At 36.7% G+C, this 13,113-nt stretch overlaps 1 protein-coding gene across 1 annotated transcript; it reads right to left on the bottom strand.

Moving 5' to 3' along the window:
* Nucleotides 1-10,294: 10,294 nt before the first annotated feature.
* Nucleotides 10,295-11,029, bottom strand: LOC137724900 (transcription factor bHLH131). The gene is made up of 2 exons (XM_068463553.1): nt 10,805-11,029; nt 10,295-10,702 (listed from the first exon to the last, which is right to left on the bottom strand). Exons 1-2 carry the CDS (start codon nt 11,027-11,029, stop codon nt 10,295-10,297), a joined length of 633 nt encoding a protein of 210 aa, XP_068319654.1.
* Nucleotides 11,030-13,113: the final 2,084 nt, after the last annotated feature.

The following is a 13,113-nucleotide window of genomic DNA, read 5'->3' as shown; positions in this document are numbered from 1 at the left end:
TGAAACAATAGAAGAAGCAGACATGGTTCAAAATTTTGAAGATTTAAAGGAAGGATTGAGAAAGCACAGAATTTTAGACAAACAAAAGGTAGAAAGATTTGGAATTTTCTTGGATAAGCGTAAAACTTGAAAATTTTGGAAGTGTGAAAAATACAAAGAAAAGCTCCATACATATTTACAGACAATATTTCAAAATCATCTTATCATCGAATCCAAACCGTCGCTGCAATATCAACAAATTCGACAGCCGAAATTAGTTGGGAAGACAACAGACAGTTTCTCATTCTCCATGCACACACAACTAAGACATTCATCATTGTGAAATTTGTGGCATGATTATCCAGACTGCATGCCTGAATCCGAAACACCTTAATTTCTTTGTAGTAGTTACGAGGCTGGGTCGCCAAGTGTTAGAAAAGTTTTTAAATGCTACAAATTTTGATTTACTTTGAAAGGCATAGTCTTTAGATAACTATCCACCTTTAAGAGAAACAGTTGTTTCAGCATAGTTAAGGGTAACTTTGGGACCATGATTTCGAGAACCGAAGTAAAGCAAATTGAAATACGTATACTTCAGAAGTCTGGTCATTGATTCAACAACTTTTGCAACTGAGTTATACAGCCAGAGCAATAATGACCCCATCATCCTATTCAGTAAGGAATTAGCCAGGTTTCCTATATTCTTGGAATACTTACAATCTAAAGATTGGCATGCACTGCAAGTAATCATACTTCTAAGAGGATGCAATATTTACTCTTAGATATCCTCTGAGATTTTCTTAGTTTAATACAAATTTCATATCCTAAAAGGTTTATATCTCGATTGGTATAAATACACCCATCTAGGGCTCATCTCTGGTAACATAATTATCTCTCTTATTCCCTTTTCTATTACTTGAGTCACAAATATTTGCTTACTAACTTAACCGTCAGAGGCCCTTTGGCCAACACCTATCTGTCATTGGTTGTTTACAGTTGTTTATTGTCTTGTAGGTTAAACGAGTTTGTGCATCTTCTCCACACACATCATCGGTTCACTTGTACCAACACACCACAACATAACGATGTAGAAGAAAGACAAAACAAACATCTTGCAGAAATTTGTCAAAATATGCAACATGCGAAGAACGTACAAAAAGGTTTTGGGCTAAAGCAATAAGAACTATAGCCCATATGCTCAACAGGTTTCCTCAACCAAGGTTACAATTTCCTTTAGCCTTTGAGAAATGTTAGATGTGAAACCTACATTTAGCTACTTTCGGGTATTTGGATGTGCGTGCTACATAATTGTTAGTCATTTATGTAGCAAGTTTGACAAGAAGGCAATCAAGTGTATCTTTGTGGGATATTATGGCAAGAGAAAATGATGAAAATGTTGTGATCCTAGGACTAAAAGTTGTTACACATCACGAGATGTGATGTTTGATGAAGCATCTTCTTGGTGGTCCTCAGATAATGAGATTTTACTTGATTCAAGAAAAATTGAAGATAAGCTACAACAAAAAGATGAGGGAGCAAACTGCTCAAATCTAGTCAAGTGTAGATGAGTCTGAAGATTCACTTGATGGTGACAATATTGAGTAAGAAGTAACTAAGAATCCTTGGCAAACTGGTGTATAGTAGCCACCAGTTAGTGAAATGGAATAATCAACCCCCCAATCATAACTTAAAAGGTTAACGAGAATATGAAAGCCAAATCCTAAATACGCCAATGTAACTACATTACGCTTGAGCAAAATCATAATTAGGATTTGGTGCCAAAGCCAAGAAATGTGACCCATATTCTGCAAATGGGTGTACAAGATAAGGCATCGTTCTGATGGATCAAACGAAAGGTACAAAGCTCGATTGGTGGCTCGAGATTTCTCTTAGAAGTATGGAATAGATTATGATGAAATGTTTAGTCCAATGGCAAAACTTACAACCATATGAGTTCAAATTGAACTTGCAGCTAACAAAGACTAGAGCTTACATAAGATGAATGTGAAAATTCCTTTTTGAATGCGGAGTTGGATTGACATATCTACATGATGCAACCAATGGGCTTAGAGGCAAAACTCATCCCAAGTATATAGTACAGTAAGATTGCTGAATTTCTCTATCAAAGTGGTTACTCTATAGCACTTGTAGATTCTAGTTTACCCGTCAAAGCTAATGGATGAAAATTAGATGTTGCACTGGTGTACGTGGATGACCTAATCATCACTAGGGATGATGAGGCAAAAAATTGCCAAACAATGGAGAATTTGTCAGTTCGCTTCTAGATGAAAGAACTTGGTCAACTTAAGCACTTTCTTAGGCTAAAGGTTAATCGCACACAAGAAGGGATATTTCTATGTTAATAGAAATATACAAAAAAATTGTGATAAAAATTTGGCATACTTGAATGGAAGCCCTTAATGGAACCCAATGCCAAGATGTGTGCACATGAAGGCAAAGACTTAGAAGCATTGTATCGACAATTGGTATGCAATTTGATCTACGTAACTCTAACTCGACCTGACATTTGTTATAGAGTTGTATGATGAATCGATACATGCAAAATCCAAAGAAGCCTCATCTAGATGTGAGTCGGTGAATATTGAGAAATGTAAAGAGTACAACTAATTACGGTCTCTTGTATAAGAAAGGTGAGGATTGTAAGCTGGTTGGCTACTGTCACATAGATTTTGCAAAAGATCATGAGACCGGGGTATCAACTACTGGTATGTCTTCAGAATTGTTTATGGAGCATTTTCATGGTGTAGTAAGAGACAGCCAACATTATCTTTGTCAACTATAGAAGCAGAGTACAGGGCAGTAGGAATGGTTGCTCAATATATTGTAGTGGCGGAAGGCAAAAATCCATGCTAGAATGGGCATTTAAGTTAAATGAAAGAAATTAGAAAAAAAAATATATAGTAATATAATTAATTGGAGAACAATTAAAAATCAATAGACAATACATATAGGGTTGAGATCCAGTATAGGCCTTATTTCATATGGCTCCGCCACTGAGATTGCATGGTTAGTATAGTTAATGAATGATCTCAATCAACCAGTAGATTATTCAGTAACTTTATACTGCGACAACCGATCGTTTGTTCATTTGGCGAAAAACCCAATTTTTCATGCAAGAACTAAGCATGATTACCATTTTGTTAGAGAGAATGTTCTACAATGAGAAATTAAGATGCGATAGATTAAGATAGATGATCAAGTTGTGGACCTATTCACAAAAGGTTTGTGTATGCGAAGTTCAAAAAGTTTTGTCATCAACTCAGCATGGTGAAAAGAATGAGTTGGCGTTGAGGGTAAGTGTTAAAGATCAACACCAGCTCAGTAAGCTCAACCCATCATGCAAGTCTCTTGATGTTCTCTAGATAAATGCTAGAAGATTTTTTCATATTCATAGGATGCATATTAAATATGGAAATATTCTAGACAATTCTAGCAAAGAAAGTGGAATTAGCTAGGTATTTCCAGAATAGTGCTTCCATGCTTCTCCAAGGCTCCATCCCTGCTTATAAAAGGAGAAGGCATCCACCCTATGTGAATCACCCAAGATGTGAGAAGCAAGTAAGAAGTAAGAAGGGTCTTGTAAGTGAGTAGTCTTTGTGAAGAATGTGAGTGTTCTTGAGTTTGTTTCGATAGAGTAAGAAATACCTTCTAAATTATGTCTCCTTTCTTTGAGAGTGTGTGTTGTAATATTTTGTGAGTGTAATACAAGTAATTTGTTGTGTTGTAATATTTTGTGAGTGTTGTTGAGAGTTAAGCGTCTCACAGGCCTAAGATTAAACCTGCAGATGATAATCCTGCATAAGAACATTGAAGAGAAAATTGAAATCGAAGGAAGTGAAGAACTTGCTATTTTTAAAAACAGCCGTTAGACTAAAATCTGCAACGGTTAGGTTTAGTTTCTAATTTTAGTAAGTAACACAGATGTTATTCTTATCCTTTTGGATCGTACTGTGTCATTCGATCCTCTCCCAAGTGGATGGATCATAGTCTCCGATGGCCTGAATGGCTAGAGATATGTCTTTGCTCCCTAAAATGTAGGATCTAAGGAAGTGACTTATTTAGGGTTATAACCTTGTATTGCCCTATTTCAATTTCAATCAAGTATTATTCAAAATTCTCTACTCTCTATGTTCACCTCTCAATATCAAGTTCTTTTGTTAAAGCTTCAATCTTTATCTATAGATCAACCTACAAACTACATGGTTGATACCATTTCAACATGGTACCAAAGCTTTGAGGTCTGATTCCAAAGAAGGGGCGTAAGCTGTGAGTGAGGTTCTTTCTTGAAATTCCCAGAAGGGATAAAGGTGGTTCCTTTTTTGTTTGGTTCACTGATAATCACTGAGAGATAGTGGGATCGAGTTCTTCCAATGGAGATTTACAAACTCCACAGTTCAATGCCGCAAATTACGATTTTTAGGCTTTCGAGATAGAGACTATCATCATAACATATGGTAGAACTTGAAGCACAATCACAGTAGTTTCTCAAAAAAAGAAGACTCAAAGAAAAATGAGGGAGAGACAAACCAAGGTCCAGTTGAAGCACCTGTAGTCTTTAAAGAAGGCAGAATCAAAAAATGCCAAGGCATTAAGTCTTATTCAAAAAGCAATAACAGATGAGCTCTTTCTTTATATCAGAAATGAGAAGACTGCAAAAAAGGCCGGGGACATTCTGAGAAAAGAGTATAAAGGTGACAAAAAGGTAAGAGCTATAAAACTTCAAACAGTTAGGGCTGAATTTGAATACTGGAGAATGACAAAAAGTGAAACCCTAGATGACTACTTGGCTAGGTTTTTGAAATTGTGAGTAAGTTCAAGTCACTTGGTGAAGATGTACCTGAGAAAGAATTGTGCAAAAACTGTTGATGAGTTTAAGAAGAAGGTATAAGTCTATTGTGCCAATTATAAAGGAAACAAGAGACCTTGACACTATTAGAATTAAAGGAGTTATGGCATCTCTTAAAGTCTATGATATGAAAGAAGATTTCCATGATGAAAGGGACAAGTTAATAGGTACTGAGAGAGCCTTTAGTAGTCTCAAGTTTGGTAACAACAATGTCACTGGAGCTTACAAAGGTCATAGAACAAGCAAAACCTAAAGTGGCAGGGTCATATAAGAAATGGAAGAATTGGTCTCAAAATGCAAACTGGAACAAAAATAATGGCACAAATTGGAACAACTATAGAGGAAATTGGAACAACAAGTTCAACTCTCATAACAAGCAAGTGAGTAATAGTCAAAATGGTGTGAAACCGCAGTGCCAAGTTTATGAGAAGTATCATTTTGGTGTTAGCAAATACAAAGGAAAAGCCAAGTGTGGGAAGTGTAACCAGGTTGGTCATGTTGTAAAGGATTGTGATAATCACAAACAAGTGGCAAACTATGCAAAAGAAGAAGTGACCACATGAACCATGTTCTATGTTTGTCACTCAGCTTTAATTGCATAAGATATATCTATATGGTTTCTGGATAGTGTTTGCAGCAACCTTATGAATTCTCAGGAGTATGTTTTGATAAACCTTAATAGAACAATGACATGTAAGGAAAAAATAGGCACTAGAGATCTTGTACAAGCTACTAAGAAAAGCACTCTAGCGATTGAAACTCAGCATGGGAAAAGGTATATAAATGAAGCGTTGCTGGTTCTAGGTTTGGATGAAAACCTTCTAAGTATAGGTCAAATGATGGAACATGGGTACTCTGTGCTATTTAGAGGTAACATAGCAGTAATCTTTGATGATAACAGCCTTGAAAATGTTGTGGCAAAAGTGTTAATGGCAGAAAATAGATGTTTTCCTCTTTCACTAAAATCTATAACTTCTGCAGCAAGAAAAGTATATGTGATTAAAGACTTTTGGGTTTGGCATAGAAGACTAGGGTAGTTGAGCTTTAGTAGTATGAAGAAGATGCAGCAGAAGGATATCGTACTTAGATTACCTAAATTGACATAAATGAAAGATGTGTGTGAAGGTTGTGTATCTAGGAAATATCGCAGAGAACCATTTGACAAGGAGAAAGTGTGGAGCGCAAGCTATCCACTTGAATTGGTACATACAGACATATGAACCAATGCAAAATGAGTCCATTGGTGGAAATAGGTATTTCATCACATTCATTAATGATTTCTCAAGAATGTGTTAGGTATACTTTGTCATAAACAAATCTGATACCTTCAATGTGTTCAAGAAGTTTAAAACCTTTGTAGAATTACAAAGTGGTTTTAATTTGACGAAGCTAAGGAGTGACAAAGGAGGTGAATACACCTCACATGAGTTTCTGGACTACTGTGCAAGCATGGGAATGGAAAGGCAACTGACTATTGCTTACTTTCCTCAACAAATTGGAGTTGATGAGAGAAGAAATAGAACAATTACTGAGATGGCAAGGTCTATAATGGCTGAGAAAGGAATTCTTGTGATTTTCTGGGTAAAAACTATGAGTACTTAGTGTATTTGCAAAATAGATGCTTTACAACATCTGTGATGGACAAAACACCTTTTGAAGCTTTCACAAGTAGGAAGACTGGAATTAAGCATCTTAAAGTATTTGGTTGTATCTGTTATATTCATGTTCCATCACCATTGAGACATAAATTTGATGAGAGAGCTAGAAAATGATTCTTTATGGGACATGGAAGTTGTGAAAAATGCTATAGAGTATATGATCTGCAGTCCAAGAAGATTGTATTATCTTTATGGGACATGGAAGTTGTGAAAAAGGCTATAAAGAATATGGGATATATGCACAAAATGCCACATGTGTATTATAGAACCAAAGAACTATCAAGAAGCAGCAAGTGATATAGCTTGGCAAGAAGCTATGAATGCAGGGTTAAAAATGATTGAAAAGAATGATACTCAGGATCCTGTTGAGAGGCCTACTAATAAACCAATTATAGGTGTGAAATGGGTGTTTAAAACTAAACTAAATTTGGATGGGATTGTTCAAAAGCACAAGGCTAGGCTTGTGGCAAAAGGTTATGCACAAAAACCTGACACAGATTATAATGAAACCTTTGCACCAATGGCAAAGTTAGACACAATTCGAACTCTCATTGCCCTAGCAGCACAAAAGGGTTGGAAAGTATTTCAATTGGATGTTAAGTCAACATTCCTAAATGGTGTGCTAGATGAAGAAGTGTATGTTGAGCAGCTTAGGGTGAAAAATGCAAATCACAAGGTCTACAAGTTAAGGAAGGCTCTAAATGGACTTAAACAGGCACCTGGTGCCTGGTACAGTGAGATTGATGTATATCTTTCTTTGTCTAAGTTCAAAAGGAGCACAAGTGAAGCCACATTATATACAAGATCTGATCATGAATAAGGTCTGATAATTGTCTCAATATATGTTGATGACATTGTTTATACTAGCAACAATGAGAAGATGCTTAGTGAGTTCAAAAGAGAGATGATGCAGAGATATGAAATGTCTGATCTTGGTCTCTTACATCACTTCTTAGGCATAGTGATACTACAAACTGATAAAGGTGAATTTATACACCAAAGTAAGTATGCCAAATCACTACTTGTGAAGTTTGGGCTTGAAGATTGCAAACCAGTATCCATTCCATTACCTATAGGTGAAAAACTTAAGAAAGTGGATGGAAGTGAATTGGTTGATGAAGGTCTTTACAGAATAATAGTGGGAAACTTGCTATATTTAAGTGCAACTAGGCCTAACTTAATGTATGTTCCAAGTCTGTTATCCAAGTTCATGAATAGCTTTATAAAGAAACATCTGGGAGTTCCAAGAAGAGTATTGAGATATGTGCAAGGGACTCTCAATTATGGCATTGAGTATGTCAAAGACAAGTCTGCAATTCTCATTGGTTTCTGTGATGCAGATTGGATAGAAAGTGAAGATGATAGTATAAGCACCTCAAGTTACGCTTTTAGCTTTGGCAGTGGGGTATCTTCTTGGGCATCTATGAAACAAAATACAGTTGCACAATCAACTGCTAAAGCTGAGTATGTCTCAGCATCAGAAGCAACAGCACAGTCAATTTGGTTGAAATTTGTCCTTGATGATTTTGGAGAAATGCAAACTGAGGCAACTCCCCTATTCTGTGACAATATGTCAACTATTTCCATGGTTAAGAATCTTGTTTTTCATCAGAAAACTAGACATATAAACAGAAGGTACCATTTTATAAGGGAAGCTTTACAAGAGAATGTGATTGATTTGAAGTTCTGCAAAAGTGAAGAACAGCTTGCAGACATATTTACAAAAGCATTACCAAATGAGAGATTTAATCAATTAAGGTTAAGGCTTGGTGTAAAGCTAGTAAGTAGCTTAGGAGAAGCTGTTGAGAGTTAAGCTTCTCACAGGCCTAAGATTAAATCTGCAGATGATGATCCTACAGAAGAACATTGAAGAGAAAACTGAAATAGAAGGATGTGAAGAACTTGCTATTTTTAGAAATAGTTGTTAGACTTAAATCTGCAGCGGCTAGTTTTAGTTTCTAATTTTTAGTAAGTAACATAGCTGTTATTCTTATCCCTTTGGATTGTACTGTGTCATTTGATCCTCTCCCAAGTGGACGGATCGTGGTCTCTGATGGCCTGAATGGCTAGAGATGTGTCCTTGCTCTCTAAAATGTAGGATATAAGCAAGTGACTGATTTAGGGTTATAACCTTGTATTCCCCCTTTTCGATTTCAATCAAGTATTATTTAGAATTCTCTACTCTCTGTGTTCATCTCTCAATATCAAGTTTTTCTGCTAAAGCCTTAATCTTTATCTGTAAATCAACCTACAAACTACATGGCTGATACCATTTCAACAAGTGCAATACAAGTAATTTAGGGGGGGTGTAGTCAAACTTGGATTTGAGAGGATTTTAAAAGACTTTAAAATCCTAGTGTAGTCAATTAAAAGATTTTAAAGGATTTTAGAATCCATTCAAATCTAGATGTAGTCAATTAAAGGATTTTAGAATCCTTTAAAATCTAGGTGTAGTCAATTAAAGGATTTTAAAATCCATCCAAATCTAAACGTATTCAAAAAATTAAGATTTTGGAGGATTTCAATAAGTTGTGAATTTTGTGAGATTTGAGAGCCAAAAGTATATATAACCAATACTAAAAAGAATCCAATCTCACCCCCTAGGATTTCAAATCCTTCCACCACAATCCATTCAAATTCTTTAAAAATCCATATGAATTTTGTAGGAGTCTTTAATCCTCTTTAATCCTATCAAATCTATCACTTTTAAAATCCTTTAAAATCTTAGTTTGACTACACCCCCTTTAATTTACTTGCTTTGTCTCTCAAACACCTACAATTGTGTACTCTACTTTTTCAGCATATACAACATAAAATGGATGTATCCACAGAATTAAGATTTAAAGAAACGGTTCGAATAATTGAACGATGCATAAAAGGGATGTGTCCATTCTTACTGCCTTGGTGGTATCTTTCGTAATCAGGCCGGTGATTTTCTTTGCGGGTTTGTTCGTTGATTTCCCCATGGCTCTGGCCCGGCCATGGCAGAATTTCTGGCAGCCCGTGAAGGAATGCAACTTGCTGTAGGCCTTATTTCGCACAACTTTGGCTTGAAACTGACTCGGTACAACTGCTGAATGCCATTGAAGACTCAAGGGTTGATTCTTCGCTGCTAAGCCCTATCAGTGAGGATATCGCAACCTATCTGCAGGCCCTCTGAAACTCTTGTATCTCAGCGCATATACTAGCTAAGATGGCCTTAATTTTTACGGACGATTTCTGTTTTTGTTGGGATTCTCCGGACTTCATTCGGAATGCCCTATTTAAGGCTTGTAATGTTTAATCATTTCATTAAAGCTACCATATGGAACGACCCAATTAACAAGGATGTGTCCACTGCTTTGAGAAAATGTGGACATAGATTTTCAAAGAACTTTCATGTACAGATAAGCTACAAGTATGTGCCATTAGCTATGTAATCTAGGTTTCGTGTGAACTCTTTTTCCAGCCAGATTATCTACCGAAAATTCTATGAAGATCAATGTTCGTGATTTAGTTTATGTCTAGGTCGCATGGCACAATCCCCCCTCCAACCTGAAGGGGCGTCGCTTCTTTACTTGACATGGATGAACAAGTTTTGTAACTTGGATCTTTATTGATTTGTTTTGTGAATAAGATCCACAAAATAGAAATAGGTAGATCAGACAATCAATTCCTATTAATGATAAATTAATAAGAAATCAATCAAAGATAAATAAATTTCGGTCCCCTATGAACACAACTATGGCTGTCCAAGCGTCCTTTTGGTTAGGGTTAGCACATAGTCTTACAGAAGGGCCGTCTAATCTCCTCAGATAATATTCCTTGGCAAAACAGGGCGATCAATAACCACCTTCAGTGCTCTCTTCAGCGCCACCACCCCTTCATTTCCACCACCTAACCCTTGCACCCACAATGCATTTTTACTCCTTCCACCGACTGTCACCATCTCAGCCCTAACAACCCTTCCCTTTACACAACTCAGTGCCCTTGTCATGTCCGAAATGAGCCCCAGCCTATCCTCACAGCTGAATGTGGCCTTCACAAGCCCTCCTTTCTCCCCCTCGCATTGTTCGACACTTAACTTGTCAACCCCGCCAGGTAAAACGCACTCATCCCTCCTGTCCCCGCAATGACAAGCTGCTTCAACTTCTGCTAACGCCTTTTTAAGCTCCCTTACTTTCCTGACTGTCTCTCCAAGCACAGATGCCTTGTCCATCTGTATGTCAGGTATTCTAAGTGAGGAAAGTTTGCGAGACATTTTCCATATTACACCATACACATTCAAACAAAATTCCATCAAATCAATTAAATAATATACTTTGATTAAGTCTGGGAGGATAGCACGAAGAGTGGTATATTGACCGTTGATTCTCATCCTTCGCCTTTTCTCCGACTCACTGTGTTTCTTGGCGGCAATTACTTTGGCTTCTGCTTTTGATTTTGGTTTGAAGAAGTTTTTGTTGTAGATATTATTCTTTGGGAATACTCCTTGGCCCTTGGGGAAGCTAATTTGCTTCGGATAATAACTTTGAGTGGATTGCATATCTTGATCAGGCTAGAAAAACGAAGTCCTGTCTAAAAAACAAAATCCAATCAAAATTGAAAGGAAATTGAACAAAATAAATTGGAAAGGGTAGAAAACCAAAATGACTCGTATATAGACGTGCATGCGCACACATACCTTTTGCAGTAAAACCATGAAAAATAGCAGAAAACAATGGAGGGAACAACAATTTTATCTTTTTATTATAGTAAGTGTTCGGGAACGAAATCTTTCAAATAAATGCTACGATGGAATATATTTGCATTTAAATGTCAGTACGTGACGCATTCAACCTAATAAATGGAATTTATATATTTGCATTTAAATGTCAGTACGTGACGCATTCAACCTAATAAATGGAATTTACTCTTATAATTACCAATACAATTTGTGATATAATATATTAATTTGGGTATTCTCTATACTGGATTGCACACCTTTAATTTCGATTGGCTTTACAATTAGCTAGCTATTGGTCTTGGTCTTGTGCTACGTCAATATTATCATCTCGCTTAAAATGTGCCTAGTCTTAGCAATAATTTTATTGACAAAATGATATTTGAAGGGAGCTTTACCTATAGGACGAAAACACAAATAGTACGTCTTTGTGACACCAAATTTCATCTCTTGACATTCATTAATTTTATTTAAAAGGAAAAGATTTGTATACCCATATAGAAAATTACCGTAAATATCTTGGTGTTGTAGGCCTTTTTACTTAACTACTCTAAGGGATGGAGAAAAGGAGGCCGGCGGCAAGAGAGAGAAGAGAGATTTGATTGTGATATGTGTTGTATTTCACCCCATTATGTCTTTATTTATAGTAGTAGGGAAGGTTAATTTCTTACCGTAATAGTATTACAACTCTAATAGGATAATATCTAACCCTAGAGAATATTCCTAGATATCCCAAATATACTAAGATTTACACAATCACATTCCTATATTAAATATGATTGCAACACTCCCCATTGAGTATGTAAATACTCAAACAAAATATCGCATCAAGTCTTCAACGGTTGAGGTAGAATAGTTGTCTTCAACGGTTGAGGTAGAATAGTTGATGAAGTCATCAACACAACGGGCAAATACGAGTCTCAAATTAAAGAAAGTATGCATTGGTAGTAAACTCACAAATCCTCGCTATGGGAAAACCTAAGGCAGGTAAAAACCCATAGACTAAGGAGAAAAGTGAGAAGTATGCATAATGTCTAAAACAAATGTCATACAGGACGAAGGTAATGAACTCAATGGAGTATGACCATCCTGGGAACGGATTTTCTTGGCTTCGATGTTCTGATGATGTTGTTGCTGGTAAGAATAAAAGAACTTCGGTGCAATGTGTTTGGTGTTGTCTCCCTTGATGTATCTTTTCTTTAACTGCTCGATACATGGTGTATTATCTTCAAAGATCGTTGTAGGAAGGCCAACAACGGTAGTAAGACCACTAGTGCTTTGAATATGTTCTATGACTGCTCTCAACCAAAAACACTCACGCAAGGCTTCATGCAAGGCGAGAATCTTAGCATAGTTCGAAGAAGTCGCAACTAGCGTTTTCTTAGTAGACCTTTAAGATATTGCGGTGTCTCCAATGGTAAAGACCTAGCCCGTTTGAGAACGTGACCTATGTGGGTCAAATAGAAAACCAGCATCTGCGTAACCAACAAGGCGAGAATCAACCTGAGGACCGAGGGAGCGGCGGCTTCTTTCGAGGATTCATAGGTGTAGAATAAGCCCAAATCCGTTGTACCCTTAAGGTAACGGAAAATGTCTTTAACACCATTTCGTGTCTGTGTGTAAGCGCATTATTGTATTTAGCAAAAAAAATTAAACAACAAAGGAGATGTCTGGTCTAGTGCATTGAGCCAAGTATAATAAAGCACCAATTGCATTTAGGTATGGAACTTCAAGCTCCAAAATCTGTTTGCCATCCTCCTTGGGATGGAAAAGATCTCGTTTAGCATCTAAAGTCCGAACGAGCCGAGACAATATCGAGTTTTCCCAAGATCCTTCATCTCAAATTCTGATTTCAAGTGAACGACAATTTCCCCAACCTCTGTGGGAGTGCCGATGAGGTTCATGTC

Source organism: Pyrus communis, chromosome 1 (genome assembly GCF_963583255.1).
Source record: "Pyrus communis chromosome 1, drPyrComm1.1, whole genome shotgun sequence".
Classification (NCBI taxonomy): domain Eukaryota; kingdom Viridiplantae; phylum Streptophyta; class Magnoliopsida; order Rosales; family Rosaceae; genus Pyrus; species Pyrus communis.
This window is presented reverse-complemented; position numbering and strand designations above follow the sequence as displayed.

What these genes read in the sequence shown, in the direction of transcription:
- LOC137724900 (XM_068463553.1), bottom strand. Translation starts at nt 11,029, where the DNA reads ATGCAATCCACTCAAAGTTATTATCCGAAGCAAATTAGCTTCCCCAAG. An exon ending in TCCTCCCAGACTTAATCAAA is followed by an intron (nt 10,703 to 10,804) that starts GTATATTATTTA and finishes CCTGACATACAG; the next exon opens with ATGGACAAGGCATCTGTGCT.